The 25,227-nt window shown below is 45.0% G+C and overlaps 1 protein-coding gene and 1 long non-coding RNA gene across 16 annotated transcripts in view; one reads left to right on the top strand and one right to left on the bottom strand.

The window, feature by feature from the left end:
* Nucleotides 1–25,227, top strand: part of ARHGEF9 (Cdc42 guanine nucleotide exchange factor 9) — a 191,730-nt gene that overhangs the window by 163,625 nt on the left and 2,878 nt on the right. For 8 of the 15 annotated variants that reach the window (XM_090150164.1, XM_090150158.1, XM_090150162.1 and 5 more), the window contains exons 8-10: nucleotides 6,593–6,836; nucleotides 7,562–7,630; nucleotides 18,406–18,635. In XM_090150164.1, coding sequence (XP_090006290.1) covers nucleotides 6,593–6,836; nucleotides 7,562–7,630; nucleotides 18,406–18,587 — 495 coding nt within the window. In that variant the 3' untranslated portion in view covers nucleotides 18,588–18,635. Of the gene's footprint in view, nucleotides 1–6,592; nucleotides 6,837–7,561; nucleotides 7,631–18,405; nucleotides 18,642–19,623; nucleotides 20,904–20,945; nucleotides 22,525–25,227 lie in introns of those variants that run through there. The other 7 variants (XM_031594421.2, XM_031594419.2, XM_031594420.2 and 4 more) reach the window with 5 other exon arrangements.
* Nucleotides 10,740–25,227, bottom strand: part of LOC149915994 (uncharacterized) — a 131,750-nt gene continuing 117,262 nt past the window's right edge. The window contains exons 3-5 of the long non-coding RNA XR_016471023.1: nucleotides 23,469–23,597; nucleotides 18,189–18,302; nucleotides 10,740–10,794 (exon numbers count right to left, since the gene is read on the bottom strand). This is a non-coding gene — a long non-coding RNA (uncharacterized LOC149915994). The remainder of the gene's footprint in view (nucleotides 10,795–18,188; nucleotides 18,303–23,468; nucleotides 23,598–25,227) is intronic.

Genomic DNA, 25,227 nt, shown 5'->3' with positions numbered 1-25,227 from the left:
AGCCTCATCCCTGTATCCCCATTCCCTTGTGATTCCTGAAGATCCTATCAGTTTCTGGGCAAGGACAGTCTGTGTGATTTCTGCTTGTTAATACAAAGCACGCTGCTGCCTCGCTGCCTCATCCTTGTTGGATTCCACTGCTGGCTGTTTGGGGTAAGCCCTGGCTGTGCCCTCTCTTACATCTACACAGCACAGTGCACACAGCATTCCAGCCCTGGGAGCAGGTGCAAGTGCCTGTTCATTCTTATCAGGCTTTGGGGCTGGTACATAATGGCCATCAGGGGCTTTGGGTTGGTAGGGAAATGCCATCAAGGGCTTTGGGTTGGTAAAGAAATGCCATGGAGGGTTTCCAGTGTGTGTCTTTCAAAGATTACTTATTTGCAGCTCCCAGTTGCCCTGTAAAATATGAAGATAGCATTATCCCATTAGAGAGCTAGGGAGAAAATCCGCAGTGAGCCCCAGGCACCCGGAGTGCCAGCAGAACATGCAGGGGTTGGTAACCAGGGAACAACGACCTGTAAATGCGTGAGAAACTTGTAGCAGAATATTTTGGGGTTGGCATCTTTTATGTTGTCAGTTCATAAAGGGATCTAATGACTCATGGCTGGAAATGGCTCTTGCTCTACAGATGTACAGTTTTACGCATGAGAAGTAGAGTGTGACCTAGCTTAGAGTAAACTTGAAAAAATGGGCCATCCTCAAATCATAATGTGTCTTAGGAGCTCGCAGTCTCTCCTGGCGTGCCACCCACCATTATCCATCTATCTCTGTGTATTTCCTGTATGCTCATATACGAGGACTTTCTAGAAGGCACAAAAGTGGCTTCATGCTGAGGTGCAGGAACCCATTGCCTGGATGCATACCTGGCCAGGTCCTTTCCAGAGGCTGCCTGGGGAGCAGCTGGGGATCTGTCCTGTTCCCCAGCACCTACAAGTCAGTCTGTGCTGGCTTTGTTGCAGGAAGCATTGGAGTTGCTGAGAGTCTGCCTACTGCAGTAAATCCCAAAAGCACAACTCCTCTGCGTCCCTCCAGCTCCCATTGGACCTTACCTACTCTCAAGCTCCACGCTGGGACCATTATGGGAGGCAGCACAGGATCTTTGCACCAGAAAGGAGCTCACTTATTCCCGATCCCTTTCTGAGTTCTTTCCAGGCAGAACTCACCCCAGACCTTGCCCTCCCTGTGTGTGAAAGATACAGCGTGCCCTTTTCTGCCAGAGACAACAGCCATGAGCAAGGGAATGCGGGCATCTGATGCGAACAGTGCTCAGCTGTGCCCCGTGATGGAGAAGGAAACTTCTTCCTGCTTAATCTCTTAAATAGCTTCTAATTCTGAAGCCATTTTGCAGGCAGATTGCCCTCCCTGTGATTAATATTCTCTTTGCTCTGCAGCAGCAGGGGGCTCCTGCAGGGCACTGCACAACTTCTGCACGCAGAGGCAGCGCCTGCCCGCGTGGCTGCGGGTCTTCGCAGCAGGAAAACGTGATGGATTAGAGCTAGCGAGCAGGAGAAAGCAGCACTGCAGTAAGAGTTATCGAACAGTCGGATTTACAGGTGCAGTTCTTTATCCACATGGCAATATCTGGTGTAATAACTTGGGGGTAGGTGTGTAACTCTCTGTGGAAGCCACATTATAGCTTCCAGTTTTCCTGTTGAAGACCAGCCTTGGTTTCCTGATAACAGACACTAGTCAAATTTTTTTCCTTCATGCCCAGCTAGAGAAAGTTGCCTCCCCACCTCTCCCCGCCATTGGAGAGAGAACAGCAAGCAGGGTGGGCTCCCGTCCAGGTGGGAGCAGGAGGATGGGGCCCAAGCAGGTCCTCCCCTGGAGCACTGCAAAGCTCTGAGAACACACACACAGCAGGGCTGTGGAAGGTTTATGTAACGTGTCACAACTTTGTTTTGTGCTCCCATCAAATACATACTTTTTTGCTTCATCTTTTCCTTGTAGAGTCTTAGTACATATTATGTGAACAGACTGCAGAGCATTTTATTCAGAAGAGTTTAATTAACCTCAGCTAGCGAAAAGAAAAAGAACATACAGAAGCTGTAGGGTAAAAAAAGATCATATTTAGACAAATAAGTGCAAATGACCTCAATGCATCAATTTTCTTAAGAGCCACGCAGTGCAATCTGGATGCAGTCTGCAGAGACTGCAGGTTTATGTCACTGCTCCTTGTGTTCGCTGTCCTGGTCGGTGCCTTGGGGCTTCCCTCACGCTGCCCCTCAAGTCCATAATAATCCTACCTGCTCTCATCCCTTTTCTTCTCCATCTGTTGCCTTTCTCTTAGACACATCAAAACGCAGAGCTGTAAGGAGCCCAGGAGATTAGCTATTCCCCTGTAGGATTAAGAGCACTCAGATCTTCTCTGACAGATGTTTATCTAACCCTATTTTTGAAAATCTCCAAGGAATGCTGTCTCAAGACTTCTCTATTTTGTCTGTTTTAGTGCTTAGCTACTCTTACAGCTGGAAAGATCTTTTTCCACGTATCTAATCCTATTCCCCTTTATAGTAAATTGAGCCAAGCCACAATCAAAAGGGAGAATAATTGATCTCTTCAAAGAATTTTTCATGTTTTTGGAACAGTGATAGCACATTCCTTTTCATTTATATGTTCTCTCTAGATTAACAGCTCTATTTCTTCGGCTTTTCCCAATGATCAAGATTTCAGATTATTTGTTTGTTTGTTTGTTTGTTTGTCTTTTTACATTTTCTTGCACTTATTTAACTCTTTGGGTCGTTTTTCAGTGTGACATTAAAAACTGGGCAGTGTAAAGCAACTGGTCTTCATGCTGGCTCAGCTATAGCCAGGATGCAAGCTAATACTATACTGATACAGCAGCATGTAAACAAAACCAATGTCTGTAGTTCAGTAATTTCCTCTTGACTGTCTCATATGGTATCCATGGGGTGATCAGGAGTAGCACTGTCCCAGCTGCAGTTTCTGCCATCTCCTAAGCCTGAGCTCCTTTCAGCAGTGCAGCTACCTCCATTGCTGATAAATCTCCATCTGGTGCACCTATTTGCTTTGTCCCTCTGACATGTAGTGCTTACCAGCCCATTTAAGCAATCTGTTTTCATCTTCCACCACACATCTGTTTTCCTTTATCTTATGTGTGCTTGTTTGGTTCAGCTTATGTGCTTGAAGAAAGGAAAGACAGACACAGTGTGCAGAGCAACAGGGCTCATTTCTCTCTGCTGTCATGGCCCTCCTGTCTGCTTCTGCCACAAACCACACAAAGCAGTGCTACTCTCATATCCTGTTTTTGTCCCAAATTTTGATTTTCTTGTCCACGTGCAGAGGAAGTTCCTTAACTTTGGCCTCGTTTGCCAGTTATGTAGCTCAGGTGAACTCCTCAATTTTGTTGGAACCAATTGTGTTGTCATCCAAGTGCATTCGAAGACACCAGTGCTTAGCAAGGAGTTAAGTAATACCTGTTTTAATTTAAGAGCTGTCAGAACATATGTGATAGAATATCTGTGGCTCAAGTAATTATTATTGTTCTGATACTACGGATGTTAAAACTTAGTCAGTTAGTAAATAATATCGGTTTATTGAGTATAGGCACAGAGAGCGGAAGAAAAGAGAAGAAGTAGCAGATAGCTAAGCCATCCCAGATGATGGTACCCAGGTACAGGTATCAATCTGCTCTACGGACTGAGCTTTCCCAAAGCCAGGTGTACGAGCCATACACACACAGTGCTATGGGGTACAGGTGCTGGAGTCCGTAGCCAGTGAGTGGGGAATGGTGCTTCCTTTATGGAAGCAGGAAAGGAGCGCTCCATCAGCACGGAATGGTGATTGCCTCTCAGGGCTGGCTCTGAGCTCCCTCCTGGACTTCTGCATGGCTTCGTACTCTCTGTGCATCCTCTCCTCAGGGCCTCCCCCCCCGGGGCCGTTTCTCCAGCAGCAGATTGGTGCCAAGCTGAGCTCTGGGGAGGCCGATGGAAGATGATTCATTTCTTCTTGTTATGAAAAAGCTTCTTCTTGAAATGAAAGTAAAAGCGGCAGGCAGGAGCTCTGTGCTTGTTGTCTTTTCCTGATTCCCAATGCGCTTATTTAATGCTCAAGGACAAAGCTGCAGCGTTCCTTCTTTGTGTGTTTTCCTCAAACGCTCCTGATAGCTGAGCTTGTTCTTTCCTGCTATTGCATTTTCCCCAACAATAATCTTCTGAAAGCACTTGTGCGATTCCATTATCTCCTTATTGCTCCTCCAATAACTCCTAGGCAACACCGTTACCTTCGCACCCAATGCTCAGCAGCACCTGCAGCCCCCGGAGCGCCGCAGCAGCGACTGTTCGGCTGCAGCCTGGGGAGGGGAAGGCACGGAGCCGCTCAGCCAGACGCCCTCTGGAAGCGTGGCACCTGCATACTGCTGTTAGAGCACTCACTTAGCTATTAAAGGGAGCTCATCGTGTTTGCCAAACAAAAAATGAGAGCGGGAAAAAACCCACCACATTCAGTCCGTACGTGCCTGCAAAAAGGTAATGCACAGAGTGGTGTTTCAGCACCAGGCGAAAAGGAGGCTTGTGATTATTTATTTTCATGATATTTTTATGAGCAAATCTCTGCTTAGTCATGAATATTGCACAGAAAGTATGTTTGATCCTACTTCACCTGCCTCACAAGGGCAGCCTGCTTTCTTCTGGAAGTTTTCTACATCAGTGGGTCGGCTGCTTCTCTGTGAAGAAGATTTGTGGGTAGCACTAATTTAAGGAGCACATCTTTTTTTTTTTTTCCAGTGAGGCTTGTTATCGAGTTCTTTGAGAATGTGAAGATGAATGCTATTTCTAAGAACTAGTCCAAAGCTAAAACGTAAACCAGTGCACAGTATTGATTTAATTGAACAAATTTAGCGGTGCTTCACAGCCTTTTCTCAACATTTAAGTGGGGGCTGAGGAAGAAGAAAGAAGCAATTTGCCAAATCAGGGCAACGTAGAAAAGTTTTACGGGTTGCATGTTCAGCCTGGAATATCCTTATGTTTAGGACAACACCGTTGCTCAAAGCTTTCATGTAGGAAGAAGGTATTTGTGCAGTATGTTAGTTAACAGGTATTTTTTCCCCTACAGAGCATTCCGGAGGAGGGAGCCAGATTTTAAAGACTCCAATCTCCTAAGCAGTGCCCTGTCTCATGGTAGCCAACCCTGTCTGGCACATCCATGAATATGTTTGTTGAAAAACTGACATACGACTTATTTTTTGAGATGAATGATTCATTTAAAACAACACCTATTGCTTACCTTCATAAAAAAACCCTTACTCCTAAAGCTTACTTGAGTAAATAAGTGCTGAATATTGATTTTCTTTCTCTTAAATGAACTCTTTGACATAACATTTATCTTTAGGCACTTTCAAAAAACAAAAAATATTTAAATACATTAACTTAATATACCTAAATACTGGGTATTTACAGTGAGTAGAGGAAGACAATCTTGATGGTATGTTTCTGAATTTCAGATATATGTATGTGTTCTAAATTGAAACACCCTCTCTGGTCATGACTTCATGTAATTAATACTCTGCTTTCTGACAGTCATTTTTTGTTATCTGTTCCGTGAAAGAGGCCAATGCTCCTGTAACACCAGTGTAAATCAGGAATAGTTGCATGAAAGGCAGCACCAAATGTGATGTGTAGGACCAAAAGAAGTTCAAAGAAGGAAGGGGGGAAAACAGGCAGGTGTCTGTCTTTCACTGTGGTTAATCATCACAATTTCACATCAGTGATGGAGCAGTTGACACAGTATTCTAAAAACACTGCTTTTAGTGCTATGTCTGCTGCATCTCCTGTTTCCCTGCTGCTGTGACCACGCAGCCGTGCCGGTGCAATGGCAGAAGGCTATTTCTGTCTTCTCCCTTCCTGATGGAGAGAAGTGAGCTATTGCTGAAAAACAAGGGGGTGAGAATGATCAGTTTAGAAAGCAAGTGAAGATGAGGAGGTTTGGTCATAAAGATTATTACAAATATCAAGGAAGGGAAAAGCAAAAATTTAAGCTGGCTCAAGAGGTTAAAGCCAGGTTATAGTGGGATAGAGTTTAAGAGTCCTTTGAACGGAGAACCGAGGGGGTTTTCTCACCAATGAATTGTATAAGAATGGGAAATGGGTGCCAGGGAGAAGCAGCACAGACCCATCTCTGCTGATACCGAGAGCAGGTCTGGAAAAGGGAGACCCAGCCCTGCAGTGCCAAGTGGGCACAAGCTAATTTCGCAAGTTTTTTCTCTCCGTACAGCCTTTTTTTGCACCACAGGAATCCCATCAGGCTCCTGTCATGTGGAGCAGGAGTAATACTTTATGCTCGGTAAGAAGGCACTAAACCCATGGGAGATGATGGAAGGGCTCTGACTGCTCAAAGGTGGTTTTTCATTCCTGTAAGCAAAATCTCGCAGCATGAGGATTTGTATTTTGTTCTACTTTTTTCTCTGTTTCCCCTATTCATTCAGTCAGCAACAAATATTCGCAGCAGACGAGGTTGGAAGACTCTGACTGTTTCACCATTGCTTCTTTCTTTTCTCAGCCCTCCTGTGAATTCCCTGCTGAGCTCAGGCTCTGTAAGTACCTTACGATCAGTCCATCTCCTTTTGTCTCCGCAGGACCTGATACGAAGAGATATTCTGTATTACAAAGGTCGCATAGACATGGATAAATATGAAGTGGTAGATATAGAAGATGGGAGAGATGATGACTTCAATGTCAGCATGAAGAATGCCTTCAAACTTCATAACAAGGAGACTGAGGAAATGCACTTATTCTTTGCCAAGAAACTGGAGGAGAAGTTGCGATGGCTCAGAGCTTTCAGAGAAGAAAGGAAGATGGTAAAAGAAGATGAAAAGATAGGTGAGGAATATGAAATGGATCTGAAAGGAGGTTGTTGGTAATGCTTCATTTAGCCCCAGTTGTTGGAGAAGCCCACATTTTTTTCTAATTGTAGCATTACAGTTAAACCTTGTTCAGATGTCCTTGGCTGCTCTTGTTGCCATTAAGTAGATCTCTTTCCAGTTCAGTTAGTGGTATTTTTGGCCCTCAGTGAGCAAATTCTGCCCATAGCTTCAAGCCTGGACCTCCAGGGGTATGTGCAAAACACATCTCTTGGGTCTCCTGACCCAGAGTCTCCTGGCTGCCTCCTTTCTGCCCTGTCTGTGCACGTCCTGTGCAGGGTATGGAGGGGCCAAATTGGTGATCGATCAGCCATGCCCTTCCCTCAGCATCGGCCCAGAAACTGACTGCAACGAGTGTCAGTTCAGGCTCAGTTTGTGTTGCTCAGCTGTAAAGTACTGGGCATATTTACGATCCTGTTTATAATAATAATAATAATAATAATGGATCTAATCTTACTTTCCATGCAGACCCTGCACAAGGGAGATTATAAGCAGGCCTGTCCTTTCAAGGCAGATTTGCCTTTCATTGAAACACCTTACCGTACACACAGCCTGCTGGGTGATGCTTTGCCACCTAGGGAGCTCTGTGTTTGCCAAACAGTGCAGAAAATCCCCCCCTCCCCAAAAGAAAGAGAGGCTTTGTAAGCAACTTCTGAATTGTATTTGCCGTGTTCCCTTTTTCAGGCTTTGAAATTTCTGAAAATCAAAAGCGGCAAGCGGCAATGACAGTAAAGAAAGTCAGTAAGCAAAAAGGTAACCGGCAACACGCACTGTGCCTGGTGATGTGAGGGTGGAGCGGGCTGGGCTGAATCCTGCTGGGCTAGGATCCAGTGTCTCCCTTGAATTTCCCTCTCCCCTTTCTCTTTTTTATAAAATACCGTTTGTGCTTTGTATCCTTTCTTAATGTATCTGTGGGCCAAATTAATCTCTGGTCTCATGTGGCAGAAGCCAGTGGAATTTCACCAGAGATGAATTTGATCTCGTTATCTCCAGTCTGATGTCCAGAAGCTGTCCCTGGGGGCAGAAATCTTTCTTGATTGTTTATCTCAGGCTGAGATGGGAGAGAGTGCGAAGATGTGTAGGTGTTTTGCTAATTCCCAAAGTGTGTCCCATTAGAAAAAGATGGCTAAAATATTGGACGTGGTAAGAGACCTTCCCCTTCCCTGCTTTTGGGAAGGGGATACTTACTATTCTTGGGGCTGCCTGTAACTTTTAAGGGACAGCACAGTAGCATCAGCTCTAGGATGGGAGCTGTATCTTGGTAAAGATGTTATATATCTCTAATGTCAGGTTCATTTCCCAACCCAGGCAGACTACAGCCAACTAATAAATGCCATGCTTTACACTAAACGGAGTCTCAACTGGTGAAACAGCTGTTGTTAATTATCTCTTGCAATAACTCTTGCAGCTACAGGTTTTGAAGTAGTAAATACAGAGGGAAAGTAAGAGATGTAATTTTTCAAGTTTTCCAAGCCTTTGCAAAGTCCCAAGCATGTTGATTAGTTACCAAAATACCTCAACGCAACCAGGACTATAAAAGGGTTTTCAGAGAATTCATAGTTTCTTGGCTATAGTGAGTCCCAGGCAGATTCTTCCCCATTCTCTACAGGTTTTTACAGGTTTTGGGTTGTTTTTTGTTTTTTTTTGTTTTTTTTTGCAGAAGTTGAAGGAGCTCTTTGTTTTCTGCCTCACCTGTTTGTTGTCTACTGGCTTTGCTGGTCCAGTAGTGGTTCGCTAGGCCGAGTGTAACCGCCATGGTTTGCTGTGTCTCTCCATTGTCATTAGTCTTCTCTCTACTAACTTCCTATGTTGTCTGCTGAGTTGTTCTCTAAAAGCTCTCCTGGCCAGATTTCCTAAGCTCCAAACACGCACACACCCACAGTTGGGGACATACATATGACATTATGTCCATGTGGTTCTGGCAGCAGCGGACACCAGCACGAGCGCGGGTTGGCACATCCACCCCCACCAGGAAGCAGCCATAGAAATTAAGGCAACTGGAAAACTGGAGAATCTGACTTGCATGATGGCCATGGCAAAAACAGTTTTAATTATTCACTGTTCGATTAAATTATTAATTAATTATTAATTAATAATTTCACTGTTTAGTCATTAAGTACGTGGCACGGTTCAAAGGTGCCTGAGCATGCCTACCAGTACACCCAATTAAATCCCTGTACTTGCACCATGACGAGCATAGTAAGCCTAACTGTACTGTACCGATTTCTTATTCAGCAATTGCTCTCGTTTCCTCTCTTTCTCTTTCTCTCTCTTTCTCTCAGATAAAAAGTGGGGGGATACTAACCTAGGGTTCTCTGATAAAATTAATTAGCTTGTAAAACACCAGTCAGCATTTCTTTTACGCAGGACAAGCTTAGGTTATAACACTGGGAGTTCTTTTTATGAGATGAAGTCCTTGAGATGGACAGAAACAGTCAGACCTCAAGCGCCCAGTTAGGCCAAGTTTGGCTCTTTCACTGAAAATAACAGCCAATAGAACCATGAAATTAGTAGCTCTGTTTCTTTTCTCCTACGTTGTGATAATCGTAGTCCAGCCTCAAATTACGTAAGTAAGTTATTTACCTGCACTGAATGCTTAGCTGAAAACTCTTGGTTTTCTTACCCTGTTTTGCCCAAGACCCAGAGAGGCACAGGGCTGCTGCAACAGGGAGTTGGTGAAATTGCTCAGTAAGAGAGAGGTAGGAGGGCATTCCTGGGAGGTGGCTTTCTGTGACTGATAGTTGAACCTTTCCACATGCCTTTTACATGACTGCCCATGAATTTGGCAAGGTGCTGCTTGGGGCTGCCTGTGTCCTCCCCACGCAGCCTCCTGCAGCAAGCCAGGAGCATTGGAAGAGGTTTAGGGTGTTTCAGAAGCAACAGTTGTACCTGGAATGTGGAGAGGCCCCTTGGGAATAGGAATACTTTCACTGCATTTTCATCAGGACTATTTATTTGTTTCCAGTCACGGACTTTGCTTGACAGGTCCCCGTGGCTCCTGCCTGGCTCGTGGTTCAGCATCCGAGCTGATGTGACAACAGCTCTGCTCCCATGTCAGTGGATGCCTATAACATGCTTGTTTCTAGATCATTTCAGTCATTCCCTCCACCTCTTAAATGGGAAACCATGGTAATTTCCCTGTCACAGAATACTTAAGGAAGAGAGAAAAGCTGTGAAGGAGGTGAAATGGAAAATGCAATCAACTTTGTTAGAGGTGAAGCAGAAAAACATTTTTCAAATAGTATAAACTGCAGCTTACTTCATGTGCTGTTGTACCACACCTCCCAGAGGTATTCCTCGGGAGCCAGCTGGTGCTTGTCCTGAAAGGAAGCATTTAAACCACAGCTCGCTGCAGCACACTGGGAGACACTAGGGGGTCACCCAATAGTGGGAGGCAAAATCCTAAAACTCAGCTTTCGAAATGAATGGAAGCTTCTTTTGGGGGACTGACTGAGAGCACAGCTCTGTGCTGTGAGAGATTTTCAATCTCACAACAAGGGTCCTCTGTGGAGCACATGCCTGTTTGGAAGCAGCCATCTCCTAATGCTCGTACCCACACAGAAATGTGTGCATGCATGCAGTGCTGGGCTTCCTTCCAAATCAATGTAATGATGCATAAGGTCAGATTTCAGCAATATACTGGGATTTGCACTACTTATTGGATCGGGCAACGCATAATGATATTAAACCAGGTGCCTTAAGACAGCATTAAACCAATTTTCAGCCTTCTTTAAGTCCATTAGACATAAAGTAAATGGGTAATGTTGGTTGTGCAGCTTACCAACAGATAGGGAAAGGGGCTGTTTGTTGCTTTGTCTTTCTGCATTGATCGTTGGAGGTTTGCCTCTCGGTTACAGCCCTTTAGCCTCTCTCAATGTCAGTCTTGTAACTGGGAATAGAATTCAGTGTAGTGTTTCCTAGAAGTAGCAAAATAACAGAGAAATTTATTTGGCTTGACTTACAAAAACAACTTTTTTTTATGCTACAAGTTGAGCAAGTGTGCAGTTTCTCTGCAGATCAGTCCAGGTGCCACTAAAGACCTTTGCTACCTGCACTGGCAAGCATGACATTAAGATAGCATCGAGCTGCACTTCCAGAATTGCATTTGTGATTGACGATAGCCGTGGAAACAAGGCTAAAGCTCCAATGAAAATGGATCCCTTGTGGATCCTCCAGTCCATTCTTAACACAGACACAGGATTATCCAGCTCACTTTTTCAATTTCTGAGTGTCTGAAAACAGAAGGCTCCTTTACTGCCTCTATCCATCACGGGCTTTGTTCTGATGGCCGATTTTAATCTCCCCTCCCAACATTAGCGTTTGCAGCATTCAGAAACACTCCATTACTTATCGGATCCTCAGCTCTGTCTGCATCTGTTCCCATGCAGGACAGCACACGGGCTGTCTCCTTTCCTCAGGCACATTAGGGATTTCGCCTGTGTTCCTAGAAGCTGTCAGCCAGGGCTTTCAGGGTGATTAGAAGTTCCACTGCCCAGTAAAGAGATTCCATTCTCAAAGCTCTGCTTCCCAATATTTCCATTTTGGAAAGTGAAATGTCTGTACAAATGTAAAGAAGTGACCTTGGAGCTGGGTGAGAGGGTTTCCCCGTGCCAGGAGCTCTGCAGGGCCGTGCTATGGGCCAGCTCTTTCTTGTTATTCTCTCTGTCTTGTGCATTCTCCTCTGCACTGTGCAATAGCTTCACTAAAGACAAGTCTTTAGCCTGATGATCTGGGACGTGTGGAAGGAGGAAAACATATATTCAATCACCATCATTCCTAGCCTTGAGTGTAGAAGGATGTTGTCATTAAATCTGCCCATAAAAACCCAGCTCTGCAAACTCCAGCAGGGGTTAAATCATCAGCCAGCATGAGCTGCTTTGGCCTGCAGTAAAACTCCCTCTGAGTCACTGAATTCTGCTAACTTCTCTTCTGATTACTTGAGCTCACAGCTAACTATCTCATAAAACCTGACCCAAACTCTCAACAGCTTTTCTTTGACATCTCAAGCTTCTGCACTTTAAACTCTCCCCCAGCAAGCGTGCATAGCAGAACAAGATGACTGCATATGAGCATACTTATGCTGGCTTCATCTTGCCAGCAAGGACCGGTATTGCCAGGTAACGGAGTCTGTAGGAACCTCCTGTAGTTTTCCCGAGTGTCTGAACCTATTTTATTGCGTCTTCGTTTCTAGCTAGATTGACCCTGGTGTGTTTCCCCATCCTATTCATGCCTGGGGATACGCAGCCTTAGGAGGAATGAAAAACACTGAGCAACACAGACTAAGCTTAGAAACAAAGAGGGGCATTGTAGCTAATCAGGGTCATTTTGCTTTTTCACAGAGCTTCCCACTGCACGGGAGAAATAATGGAGCTAAATGTGTTCTCAGTGGCATTTCCCCACAGATTCAGACAAATCACCGAGCTTATCCCATTGCTTGTAATGTAGAGACTCCATCCAAACCTCTGCAGTTTGCCCCAGCACTTCGTAGTGCTTTGGTCCACATACAGTAGTCTCTGATGATCACTGGGACAGATGCCTTCTCAGTCAACATATTATGAACCCAACTGGAGTAAGGAGTTTCATCTGAGAATTGATCTGATACTGAACAAAACCATCAATATTTTGGCTAGGAGACCTCTGCTTTATGTTTTGGTTACCCAGCAGTGGGCACATGCTTCTGCGCAAATTCCCCGCGGGAGTTTTTGGTGAGCTGTGTGAAACAGACCTCTTGGGTTTTCCTGCAATACCAACCCCTCATCTGAAGAGCCAACACATGGCCATCGACATCATGTTGAGATTCCAACTGCAGTAAGGCTGTCAGCCCAGACACTGCTGTACTTTCAAGTTCAGTGAGGTATTTTGGGTGAGAGGTAGTGTTGCTGGGTGCGTTTCTTCAACCCAGAAGAGGCTGCATTTCAGGGCAGTGAGAGATGAAGAGAGATCTCTTCCTATCAATGAAACAGAGAGAGTATTCTTTGCTATCACTGCAGAGAATGCTGGAGAAGAAGGGAGGCTATATACATATGAGACAGGATAAATTAGTTTTCAGCTGGCTTTGATGGATAAAACCCTAGTATCATTTATTTCATCTTGCCTCACTTAGCTTTTGCTTATCACATGAGGAATCATTATCTTAATGTCTAGTCTAATGACACCAGCTAGCAGTAAGAGACTTGATAGATTCAGGGAGGTAAAGTTACCTCAGTAGTTGCAGATATCGTGGCTGGCTGTGGAACAGCCCAAACACAACCTCAGTGTTTTTCTCTGTTGCATTTCTCAAGGCTGCAGAGTCCCCCCAGGGCAGCAGTGAGCACTTTTCCTCCAAGACAGAGAAGTTAGACTGGTGCCTAGAAAAGGGAGCTAAGGCAGGTTCTCCTCACCAGCACCATTTCTGGTAATATCTACCTCTACCAAACCATTGAGTGCAGTCCCCTGCAGTGTAAAGAGCCATGGCTAATGCACCACATCATGCCCTTGAATGGGGTGAGTATGACAGAACTTGAGTCAGACAGTTTAGCATGGAGGTGAAAAGCAGTGCAGTCCATGGCTGCTCAGGACTGCTGCTGGAGGCAGACATTTCCTGCTCACAGCCCCCATCCTCACCTCTGGCTGTAACTACAGAGCCTGCACCCAGCAGAACTGGTGTCAGATACAGAACAGTTTGCTAACTCTAAATACAGCAGTGACCGAATGAACAGTGGTGAGGTGCTTTGAGATCCTCTGTTGAAACGTGCTGAAGAAGAGCAAAGGGCTGTACCCATTGAGCCATGGCTTCTTGTTTCTTCAAACTAAACTTGTCACTATTGCAGGAATAATTAACCATACAGCAATTAGTGTTCTTGAGGTATGTTCCCTGCTACCTATGTTGTATATAGGTTTCAATATTAATGAGGAAACTGAATTTCTGAGATGCAGGAGCTGCTGTTGAGATCGCAGGGAATGAAGGCTCTGCAGCAGAGCACCGCTTCCCTCCCAGCCTGCAGTCCCTCGGCCAGCAGGGAAATGAGGTGGTGACATTTCATTGTCTCCCACGCAGCTCTGGCTAACGAGCAGCACAAAATCTAGATGGATAGGTAGGAGAAAAGCCTATGAAAGAGCTCCTGATCAAAGTCTAAGATAAAAACTTAAAGAGTGAGGGTGGAATAACTATCTAGACGTAAGGCAAGTTCCATGGTTATTACAGAGGCAAATCTGAGTGTATTGTGTGTGTGTGTAAATATGTTTTGTATTCACCCTGGCGAGACACAGTGCTAATGGAGCCATCCCACTAGGTTGTAACTGGATCTCTCTGCACATGTCTGTGTGGATTGCCTGTGAATAAACAGCATGCTCCTAAATCTTCAAGGGTAATCAAGTCCTGTTGTAACCTCAGATAGAGGGAAGAAAAAGAATTAGAAGGAAAAAAAGAGACCATGATAGATCTTTTTGTTTTCTTCTGAGTCGAGATATTCAAAAGATTCCAAGTGACGTATCCCAGCACTAAAAATAGACGTGACTTCAACTGACAGTGCAGCATGTCTCTTCACCAGTTTTGTCTAGCCAAAGCATAAACCCTGGAGTTTTCTTTGTGCTCGTTCCGAACAGATTTCCATACCCCTACCCTGCTAGACAATCTTGCTATGCAGCTGCAGCCTTTCTGTTCTGCTACAGTGTAGAATTATGCATGAACCAGCAGAAGGAGCTCCAAGTCTGGTCATTGGTGTATAGCTGCTTTCTGATGCCTCGGAAAGGCAGTGCAGCAGCTGTGTGTAGAAATCATTACTTATCTATCGATTCTTTCCCTTTTTGCTTTGAATTCTGTTCGCCAAGCAGCCCAAAATTGCATTGGAAAAGAGCCGTGCTCGTTTCTTTCTGTTGAATTGCAGTGAAGTGATGGCTTTGCATATATAAAATCCCTCAAGAGACAATTTTGCACAACAGCCCCGAGTTCTGATGAGAGAACAAACCACTTCAGAGTGGAACAGAAAAACAGCAACCTGTCATACTTTTTCCCAGAATTGCTCTTTTTTGGCTTTTGAAGATGTTCAGATTAGGTGAATTTCTCTGCCTCCCCCGCACATAATTCCTGTGTTCCACGTTGTCAAGAACACGGGTATGTCAAAAACAAAGCCATTCTTGGGGCACCTCTAGCTTTTGCAAAGTGCTGTATCACTGCTTCATAAGAAAATGTATTCTCAGGGAATTATCAGCCTGACTTGCCAGAGCACAATTGTTTTTATTTGCATGCCCACAAACACATAGTGATTATGCATGCCGTTGAGATGCACAGTTTTGATCATTTAGGCCATGGACGTCATTTGATAAATATGATAAATATTCAAACCTTTGGCTGCTTATTCAAATAGAACCAACCAGCTTTTGAAGCTCATCCAACTTAGATGCTAATGATACCAACCCCTACATCCTTGAGAAGGGGCAGACAAAAAACTGTGAAGAATATTGGTCTGAGCTTCCTTACCGAGGAATGTGGCAATGTGTGTTTGCATGGGTATGTTCCAGATGGGAGTAGAGGCTTTCCAGGAGTTTGGACCAAGAGGTTCTCCTGGGGAAGAACTGAAGGGGTTTGCTAGTGATCTGGCCAGGGGAGTCTGCTTTTTTCTCTTTTGGAGAAGACAGACTATGGATTACATTCTTTGCAGTGTAATTCCATCAGTGTCAGTGGATGTTAGCCAGACTGTCTTTTCTCTACTTCTCCAGCCTTCCAAGTGTGTAACACTTTGCTGATCCAGGAGATTTCTTAGCATTTCTGTGTTGTGATTAAAGAATAGCAGTTCACCCTCTACAGATTGGTTTAAAAACAATAAAGAGCTCAGCCTGGCTCAGCATGGCAGACCAGATGCATCATGAGGCTAGCTGCAATTCTGCAGCCACAGGATGCAAAAGGCATAGAGCTGTGTTATGAAGCATTGTGGTGTTGAGGTCTTCCAAAGCTAGAAATAACTGCTGTGTGTCCTTTGGTAGCAGCTTTAGATTCACAGCTCTTTTGTGTTGTGAAGCATTATTTAATTATGCTGGTGGCTTCGACTTCGGGTCGAAGATCCAGACCATGTACCAATAGAAAAGGATTTATTTCCCAACACCAGCCATGTAAGGGACAACCATATCCTCATCTTGCCACAGATTCTAAAAGTCCTACCAGCCTCTCCTCACTTGGTGAGCTAAGCACCAATGGCTGGGGGTCTTCATGGGAATGACTTCACACGTGTGGCTTCAGAAGTTTACTCTCCAGGCTCTGTTCACATGTTGAATTGCCTTCCAGCAAGGCAACTTGGAGCAGGACAGCAGTAGAAGGGAGGGAAGAGGTGGGGTAGATGTGAGCTCAAGTCCATGCTTTGCTCTTGTGCGACATCACTGGCTTAAGTCACTGTGTGGCAAGTGCAAACTGAGCGCTGGGTCCCACCAGGAAGGATGGTACAGAAATTGACTCAGGTGTCCCAGCACTGACCCCACTCTACTCTGCAGATGTGCTAGAGAGCTCTTGGGAAAGACAGAGAAGGAAACTCATTGATGAGAGTAACAGATAAAGCTGCAAAGCAATTCCAGACTGCTCTTTTAAACTGAGTTTGAAATATTAACTGTGTTGAATTTGTTAAAGGTTAACAAGTAATGAACTATAGAGCAGTTTTTATCCACCATAAGGAAAGGCCTTGGTTACTCTGTAGGGAACAGAGAGAGGCATGGTTTGATGGTATTTGCTGCAAAGCAGGAGAAATCAGTTAGATATAGTCAAGATGGTATCTCTATTTGGTCCGAACCTTTTTAAAGTTTTTAGCAATTCAGGATTGGTAAATTCTACAGCAGGGGGGAAGCAAATTAATTCTCTCTCCTAAAGCCATCCTATAGCTGTAGCTTCATATCTAAAAGAAGCCCTGGATTATAATATGGCAACATACAGAAATTGTCAGGTGAGCTCCATGAGTGCACTCTGTGAGGCTTTTTCCTTTGTCTGTAAGTACCCAACTGTGTGCAGCCCTCCTGTTCCTGGGCCGGCCGGTGCTGGTCCCACAAAGCATGTGTTTGTATGTGGGTAGGAACCGCTAACTGAATGCAGTCGCATTTCTTTGACACACGCTGCTGTGGTACCTGGGTGCTAATCACCATATTTTGCCTTCTCTAGCACCTTCCCAGCCGAGGATCTCAAAGTGTTTTACAAACATTAATTAATTTAGCTTCACAACCCTCGTGTGAGGTAGGTGGGTCATGCCATCCCGCTTTCCAGATGAGGACACTGGTCTACTTGGTAGAGTCACCTCGCTCCTGCGGTTAAAACCAGGGAGGCAATGGCCTCGAGATGGCCCTTGTGAAGCTTACCACCCGTCATGCGGCCGGGGCTGCCCTCCCCACAGAAGGAAGAGCAGTTCTGCATGCAGCAGAGGGGATCCAGAGATGGCCAGAGCTTACAGCAACCTGCTTCAGAGCCCCGCTCCTCCCGGCTCCTGCCCTTTTCTGGAGTTGTGGCTTCCAGCTGATCACAGCACCCTGAGGCTGAAGGAGGGATTATCCCTCGTCAATGGCATTGCGGAGAGGAAATGCAGAAGTAGCTCTGTGACTTTTCCCTGTAGTCTGTGCTTCGGGGGCTACGTGCCTCCCTCCCGTTTCACTCCCATTCACCCAGAACTGCAATTTGTGCGTCATCCTTTACAATGGGCTGTGTAGGTCCCAGCTTGCTGAAGCTCACCTTCCTAGTGAGAAAGCTGCCAGAGCAATGTCCCCTTACTCCTTTCCTGCACACAACTTGTGACTCACACACATGGGAATTGTTCCCCAAGACACAGACAGACCCTGGCAATGTATCCTTGCCAGTCTTTCCATTGCTACCCATTTGGATTGAGCAGAAGCTGCCTTTTCTGCATTGCCTATAGCCATTTTTGGCTGAAACAAGACCAGTAAATTAAAAAAAAACACCACCACAAATACCCTATGGAAAAGTCCTACAAACCTTCTGACATAAAGAGCTGCCCTTTGTATCGGCTGAATAGCATTGAAGAGACACAGGTCCCTGCAGGAGATTCCTCCCAGGCTGCCATGCTCTGTCCCGTTCTGGCACAAGAGCTGGTGCCCAGGGCCGGTCACAGGGATGCATTGGGACACAGCTGCCTGCTGAGTTTACGTGGGAGGGAGGGCAAAACCCAGCTTGGAAACTGCAGGTGCTAGATTTGAGAGCGGGATCAACTGCAGTGGTTCTCCGCCTTTGTCTGAGTGACTGAGTGTGTACGGCTTGGCCACGTGTTTGTGTCTTGCTAGGTCATGCAGGACTTTTCCATGAGGGCAGGCAAAACTCTGCCAATACAAAAAAGTAATGGATCTTTACCTGATCTTCAGCTTGTGGTCTAGCGTAGGTAGCCTCTGAGCTGGGAGTTCAGTCAGCTGCTGCACTTCTCCATAGATCTGCTGTCTCTAGCATGTCTCCCTGTTGTTTGGGACCCTGGTTATAAAGTGATAAGAAGCGATAGCATGACGGAGAAAGACTATTGACCCAATTGCACTTTGACTGATCTGTTTCTTTTTCCCCCCAATCATCGATGCAGGTGTGAGCTACTCCAAGTCGGTTCCTCCAGCCTACCCACCACCCCAGGATCCATTAAATCAGGGACAATACATGGTGACAGATGGCATATCCCAGTCCCAGGTCTTCGAGTTCACCGAACCCAGACGCAGCCAGGCACCATTCTGGCAAAACTTCAGCAGGTTAACACCATTCAAAAAATAATACTTAGAGAGATGGAGAATTTTAACTTAAAAGAACTTAAAAAAATAAAAATAAATAAAATTATATTTATAGATGGACCTTTTTTCGGAGAAGCACTGTTGCAACTAAATATATATACATATATATATATATACACATTTAAAAAATAATACATATATATATACATATATGTATATATATAGAAGGACCAAAAACTTTTTTTGTTGTTTTTGGGAAGCAGTCTGCTACTAGATACTAGGAAGCACCAGTGATTTCTAATCATGTGACCTTTTTTATTTTATTCCATTGGTCGGACATTGTTTTTTTTTCTTTTTTTTTTTGTCTTCATTTTCATTGAAGTCGTCATTGGCATCCCAGAATGCTTTCTTGCTTGTGTGAATTCTTCATCGAAGTTCCTCATGGACTATGTTGGTGTATATTTTGTTTTATTTTATTTATGGGGGGGTTGTTTGTTTTTTGGGGTGCTGGGAGATCTCTGCTCCGTCTCCCTCCCTCTCCATCCCTTCCTTGGCTGTCCCAGAGTTATCATTTCAGTGAAGAGCATCGATCCTTTCCCGTCCCTGTCCTGCATTCTCTGGTCTGACTCGTGCCTGTCTGGATGTGCTCCCTTTGTGCACCATGCTCTGCTGCGCAGTATTTCTCTGGCTTTAACTGTTTTGTTGCGGGCAGGTGAAAACAAGCAGAAGGGGTAGCAGCTATTTAGGAAGCGAGAGATGGGTTTTCCTCAGTTAACTTATTGCATTTTTGAAGCACTGTCTTTTTCTCAATTCAGTGTGATGTGATCACGCTCAGAGTAAGACTGAGAAAAGAATACTGGGGGCTTTTATTTCTTTTGCATTTAATTTTGTTTCTGTGGGGTTACCTTTGATTTGGATTCATTCTCTTTTTAAGCTGAGACTCAACTCTCTGAAAAGCCCGCTATCTTTGTTTTCCGTGCAAAGATAAAAGCTTAAAAACTGACGGCTTCATGCCCCCCATTCCAGCTAGAGAAAATTGGCTATTAGGCTCCAACAAATGGCCACTTTTCTTTCTTCAGGAACTAAGGTCCCATCCTGTTGGCCGCACTCCGGCCCACACAGTGCTGCATTAACGAACCACCAATGGCTGTGTGCAGGAGCAGTGATCCCAGAAGCGAGGGCCGTGCCCGCACTCACTGCCTGCTGGACTCTGTAGCACGTCAGATGGCCGGCTTCACGTCGGCACTGGCCTCCCAGGCTAAGCGTAGCAGGCACCCATTAGCGGAAGGATAATTGGGAGTATCTGCCCGGTGTTTAATGCACCCAAAGCTGCAGAAGAGTTGAGGACTGCCTTTCAGGAAAGGTACGGATGTGACCCGAGCAGTTCAGCCGTATGCCCATGACCCAATCCAAATCACCAACCAGTTAAATCTGAACTGCAGTGGCATCGGTGTCAGCGGGCTCTGGAGCGATTAGCTGAATTCTCCAGATCTCTTTCTCTCTCTTTTTCTCCCTCTGGAGATTCATAGCTGTATTTTCAAAGACACTTCCTACAATTTTAGCCTTAAGTACATTCGTTTCCAAGCACAAAAGCTTATGTTTAAGCTCATAAAACAAACCATTGTGCACTAGGACAATTGGGATTGTTTAACCAGGTTTAGAAGATGAATTTAAACTTTGCAGAGCTATTCTGCAACCTCCTTTAAAAATGTGAGTCGAAATAATAGATCATGATATTTATATTTTTCTTTCCAATTTGATACCCCATGTAAGCACCTCAGGCCAGTAGCACGGATAAATGTTTTTTTATCACTTCAGAAAATGGCAAAAGCAGAGAGTGCAATTTTAGTCTTTCCATGGAGCTTGGGTTATTTCAGGGCACATTAGAAGGCAGCAGCTGTATTTTTTCTTTAAGTACAAAAATGATCTCAGCACCTAAGAGTCACCTATAAACCCATCAATGCAACAATGCCAGGTTGGCATTTTGGAGAGGAGGAGTGGCCCCTCTGTGACAGGCAGCAGCGAAACACTGAGAATCCCGCATAGGAGGCAACCAAATTTTGTAACACAGCTAATTTCTATACTCTTTTGTATCTTTGCATTTTTACGCTTGGATTTTCATACTGAACACGTAGCAGTTATTATGTTTGCTTAACAGAATGGGTTATTTAGAGAAGTGAATGGAATCGGTTCGCAGAAGTTAACTGAAATGTTTCACTGTTTCTGAATGGCTGGAGAGAGATGCAGAGAGAGAGAGAAAGAGAGAGAGATTACAATCTGTTGTCAGCGTGATGGAAATTTCACTTATTCCTTTTCCTTTTTAATTGCTTAGGGGAAAAAAAAAAAAAAAAAGTAACAAGCACATTAGTTAAGCCTATTCATTTACTGTTTTGTGCCTCAGAGAGTGAGAATGAGACATCCATAATTTTTATGAGAAGATGCTTCCTAAATATTCAGCGCTAGGAAAAAAGAAACTCCACCGCCACACCATTATTTGCATCATAACTCAAGACTCGCTCGATCTGACAAGGCCACTTGTTGGACTCGCAGCTTCCTTCTTAAGTGGAAAGCCAAAACAAACGAGCGCCGCTAGCGCTTGCCGAAGCTGGGCGGCAGGCAGAGCAGCCGCAGCCGCTTGTTCCAGAGGGAAGAGGGGCTTGGCTCTCAGACATGGCGCTCAAGAAAGCCCTTCCCTTCCCTTCCACAAATTGCCAAGGTGCTGCAAGAGATGGAGCATTATCGCAAAGAAGAACCAGCACTGGGTCCCACTTTTACTACCCACCGTGGCTTTCCCAATAGGGAGCGGGGCTGGGCTGCCTCGTTGTGTCTGAAAGTGCTGGAAGCAGCACAGATGCTGTCAGATCGGGGTGATTTTGACCGAGCATCTGATACAGACTTTCATTTCAATGCCAGACAGGAGGAACCCACTTACTTACCATTCCATACGCAGAAATGAGAGAGTTGTAACAAACTTACATGTTTACGGTTTTTCTCTGGCTGAAACTATATATATATATAGAAAAAAAGAAAACAACAAAAATACCCTCTTCCCTAGGTAAATGACATGCATTACCCCTTGACCTAGACTCTAGAACAGAGGATCTAAATTCAAGACTTTTGCCTCCCTACCCTCTCCAAAACAATCAAACAAGGATCAACCTAGGTGCATCTAACAGTTGTAAATAGAAAATAATACATAGAGAAATATATTTGAAATCTGTTTCAGTTTCTGGATGGTCACTGGCCATCCATTGCAATGTTATTGATAGTACACTGTGGTGCTTTGGGTTTCTGGTTTTGTTCTCTTTATGCTCTGTCATCTTTTCATCGCAGCTACATTTCAGGGAACATGTATATTTAGTAGCTATTGTAAGTTCTGCATGGCATCACTGAGCTTATTTTTCCTTGAGAAGAAAAGAAGAGTCTGTAGGAGTCTAAAGGCACTATGATGACAGGGACTTGTAGCAGAGAATTTAAAAAAAAAAAAATTAAAAAAAAAAAAAAAGGTTTTTAAAATTCTAGTTTGAAGCCAAATACTGATATTTTAGTGCTTTCGGGGTTTTAACAGTAAGAGAAAAAAAAAAAAGAAAAAAAAAAAAGAAAAAAAAGGATTTTGGTAACCCAGCTGATCCGCACTTGCCAGTTTTATTATTTTGTTTATATTGGACTGTTTGACCCTGTCAAACAAGTGTCAAAGTTGTGTGTATAAAACAAACAAAAAAAAGTGTTTAAAAAAGTGTTGTAAAGACACTGAGCCTTATGAAAATATTTATGGAATTAAATAAAAAGAAGTGAAAAGGCATCTGAAGGCATTTTAAATCATTTTCCTCAGAGCGGTCTCACTCTTCTCCCAAAGGCTGAGCCTGAATCGCTGGGGTGGGGCTCCAGCTTGTCAGCAAAACACCACGACGGTGGTGTGTAACCAAAAAGACGAATGTTTGGGAAATATCCCACCTCCCCCTTGCTCTGTGTCCTCCATCTGAGCTGAGTGAAATGATAACTGAGCAGCTGGAGGTTCAATGCTGACAAAATGCTGCCTTGCAAGTGCTGCAAATGGAGCTCAGATCAAGTCTTCTGTGAAACATGGTTTTAAAATGCTTTCTGTTCCTGAGCTTTTCTCAGCTCCAAGCCCAACTTAAAGCCAGCCTGACTGTCCCAGCAGACCTCACAAACACGCTGCCAGCGCCGTAAGAAGCGTTTCGGAGCACGTGGAGGTAGCACACAGGGTGGGTCCCAAGGGGAGGGAGCCCCGGCTACGTGCTGCCCACTGCAGAAGGCAGAACGAGGAGATGAGCAGGTTCCTGCCCTGCCTTTCACTCGTGTGGAGGGAGAAAGCCCGCCCGGGGAGAAGGAGCCCAGTGCTCTCCCCCTGCAAAGCAGAGCACTCTCCAGCAGCCCACTGGCATTTCACAGGTAAGGCAGCTGGGTGATGTATTTCTAGGTAGCACACAAGTGTGGTGATAACCAAGAGAACGGGCTGTCACACCGTGGCATCCAGACCTGGTAATGACTGGGAGTGATGCCTGCTGTCATATGCAGCAACACGCCAGCACACACACCGAGTTTCTATGTGTAACTGCAGCCCAAGAGCTACATTTCCAGGAACAACACTGCCTTCCTGCTCTTTCCTATCTGTCCTGTGGGTGAGTCTGCAGGCACACAGCGTGACCAAATCTCCAGCCCACACATACGAGAAAAACAGGCGGACAAGGGAATAAAAAAATGCAGAAGCCACATGGCATTGCTCTGGGGGAGAGAGGGAGAAAGAGAGAGGATATGATGCAAAGCTGCAAGCACAAAGGTTTCTGCCAGTCCAGACTGTGAGTGGGTTCAGGAGCAGGGGCACCCTGATCTCAGCATCACAGCTGCATATTTGCCTACTGCTTCAGCAATACCCCAAACCAAGCTTTTTGCTCTTGCTTACATTTCTGCTTGCAGTGACGATGCCACGGGTGCCATGCTGGCGTTTCCTTGTCCAAATGAAGCCGCTTCTCTTGTAGCGTATCACCAAAGTCACACAGGTGGTGTGGCACTGTGCTGTTCCCAAAGAATGCTGCTGGAGAGAGCAGACCCAACATGCAATCTCATATGTAAAACCTGTCTTTGAAGAACATCCCTTCTACCCACACCACCATCTTTGCAAAATACACTTTTATATATCAAGGGCAAAACGTTGCTTACCAGAATTCTGCACCCTTCTCTGTGTTTCTGAATGTAAGCTGAGGGGAAGAAGAGGAGATGGAAGGGACAGGGAGCCCATATGCATTGCCTGTTATGTGTGATGCCCAAAAAAGTGAGCAAAGGGAAAGAAACCCATCATGCATGCTGGGAGCAAGAGCACTACCAAAGCTCTCTCAGCAGCCACAAACCACCTGCGTGCCCCCGTCCTGGTGGTGGCCAGAGAATTGCACACTCCATGGCTCTGAATGCCACTGCAGCCCATAGCTGTTAGCCAACATAGGTTTAATTTAGCGACACCATTCATTTGTTACAGCTTTTCCAGCTAGCCAGTGTTCAGCCTTGCGACTATGAACTTTGGCTGCATCATATCTAATGATACAAACAAAGAAATGCAGTTTAAAGCTTGTTTGTCTTAAGGGCTGCTGTTTGTTGGGCTGTATTTCTGGATAACATCCCAAACTGATCCTTTAAGGTAGTGATAGGGGCACATGGGCTCTTTGATTCAGAAATTCACGCACATGCCTACGGTCACAACTTTGCACCAAAGTTTTTACTATAAATATGTCAAAGTACAGATTTGATCCTCAGGATGAATGGTGCTCAGTAGGAAAATGACCCTAAAATGAAAGTCTGCATTGATTCTCCCGGTTCTGAAGGTATATGATGTTAAACCATGTACCTGCACTGTTACCAAGCTGTCTGGTTGAGGTCAAGTTTTGCAAAGCACGTGGCAGCTCTGCGTGCTGTTGGTCTTCATGGGCAGCATCAGGCCCTGCTTTGGAGTGTAACACAATGAGTAAAGCATTTAGGCTGATGTGTTTGTGACATGACAGGAATGTTGCACAAAGAGCTCTGAACGTCAAAGCCTCCTCTGCTTTATCCATGTGTATATATTCATGGTATTACAGCTGAGCTTTTTCCTTTTTAAGGAACTGGCCTTTTGATCTGACTGATGGCACCAGGATTACAGACCTCAATCTAGCCCAAACAGGACATTTTCTTGTTTTTCTGTCACTGAGAAGCAGCAGCAGGTTTTGCACTAAGCAGAGAAGCGGGTCAGAGTCCTCCAAAGCATGCAATGTACCATCTGTGCCGGGTTATTAAGGAACACAGCGGACTCTCACGTTGCTCTGGGTGCAGGGGGAACGACTGGAGCTTTTGAGTGTGCTTCTAAGCACTGACTGCTGAGGGCTGTGCAACAACTCACCAGTGGGGAAAGGCTTAGCTGCTAACCACTAATGTAGTCTCCCCCAAACTGCAGGTACCAGCAGTATTTGCCCAGATCTCTTACCTTTGCTATGGAAAAGCAATACGTGGTATTTCTTAGATGCTCTTAACGTTACAACCTTTTCTTTCCAGCTCTCAAGGCAAAATGCATCCTGGTGAAGATGCGCAGTTTCTTGTTTCAGAGCTACAGCAGTTTGCCTCTGGTGGATGTGACAGGGTCTCTGTGCTCAACACATAGGCTGGGCCATGCAGCAGCAATAGCTCAGAAACGTTCT

The sequence above is a fragment of the Phasianus colchicus genome, chromosome 14 (genome assembly GCF_987193195.1).
Source record: "Phasianus colchicus chromosome 14, bPhaCol1.hap1.1, whole genome shotgun sequence".
Classification (NCBI taxonomy): Eukaryota; Metazoa; Chordata; class Aves; order Galliformes; family Phasianidae; genus Phasianus; species Phasianus colchicus.
The sequence above is the reverse complement of the archived record's forward strand: the minus strand, read 5'-3'. Positions and strand labels throughout refer to the sequence as shown.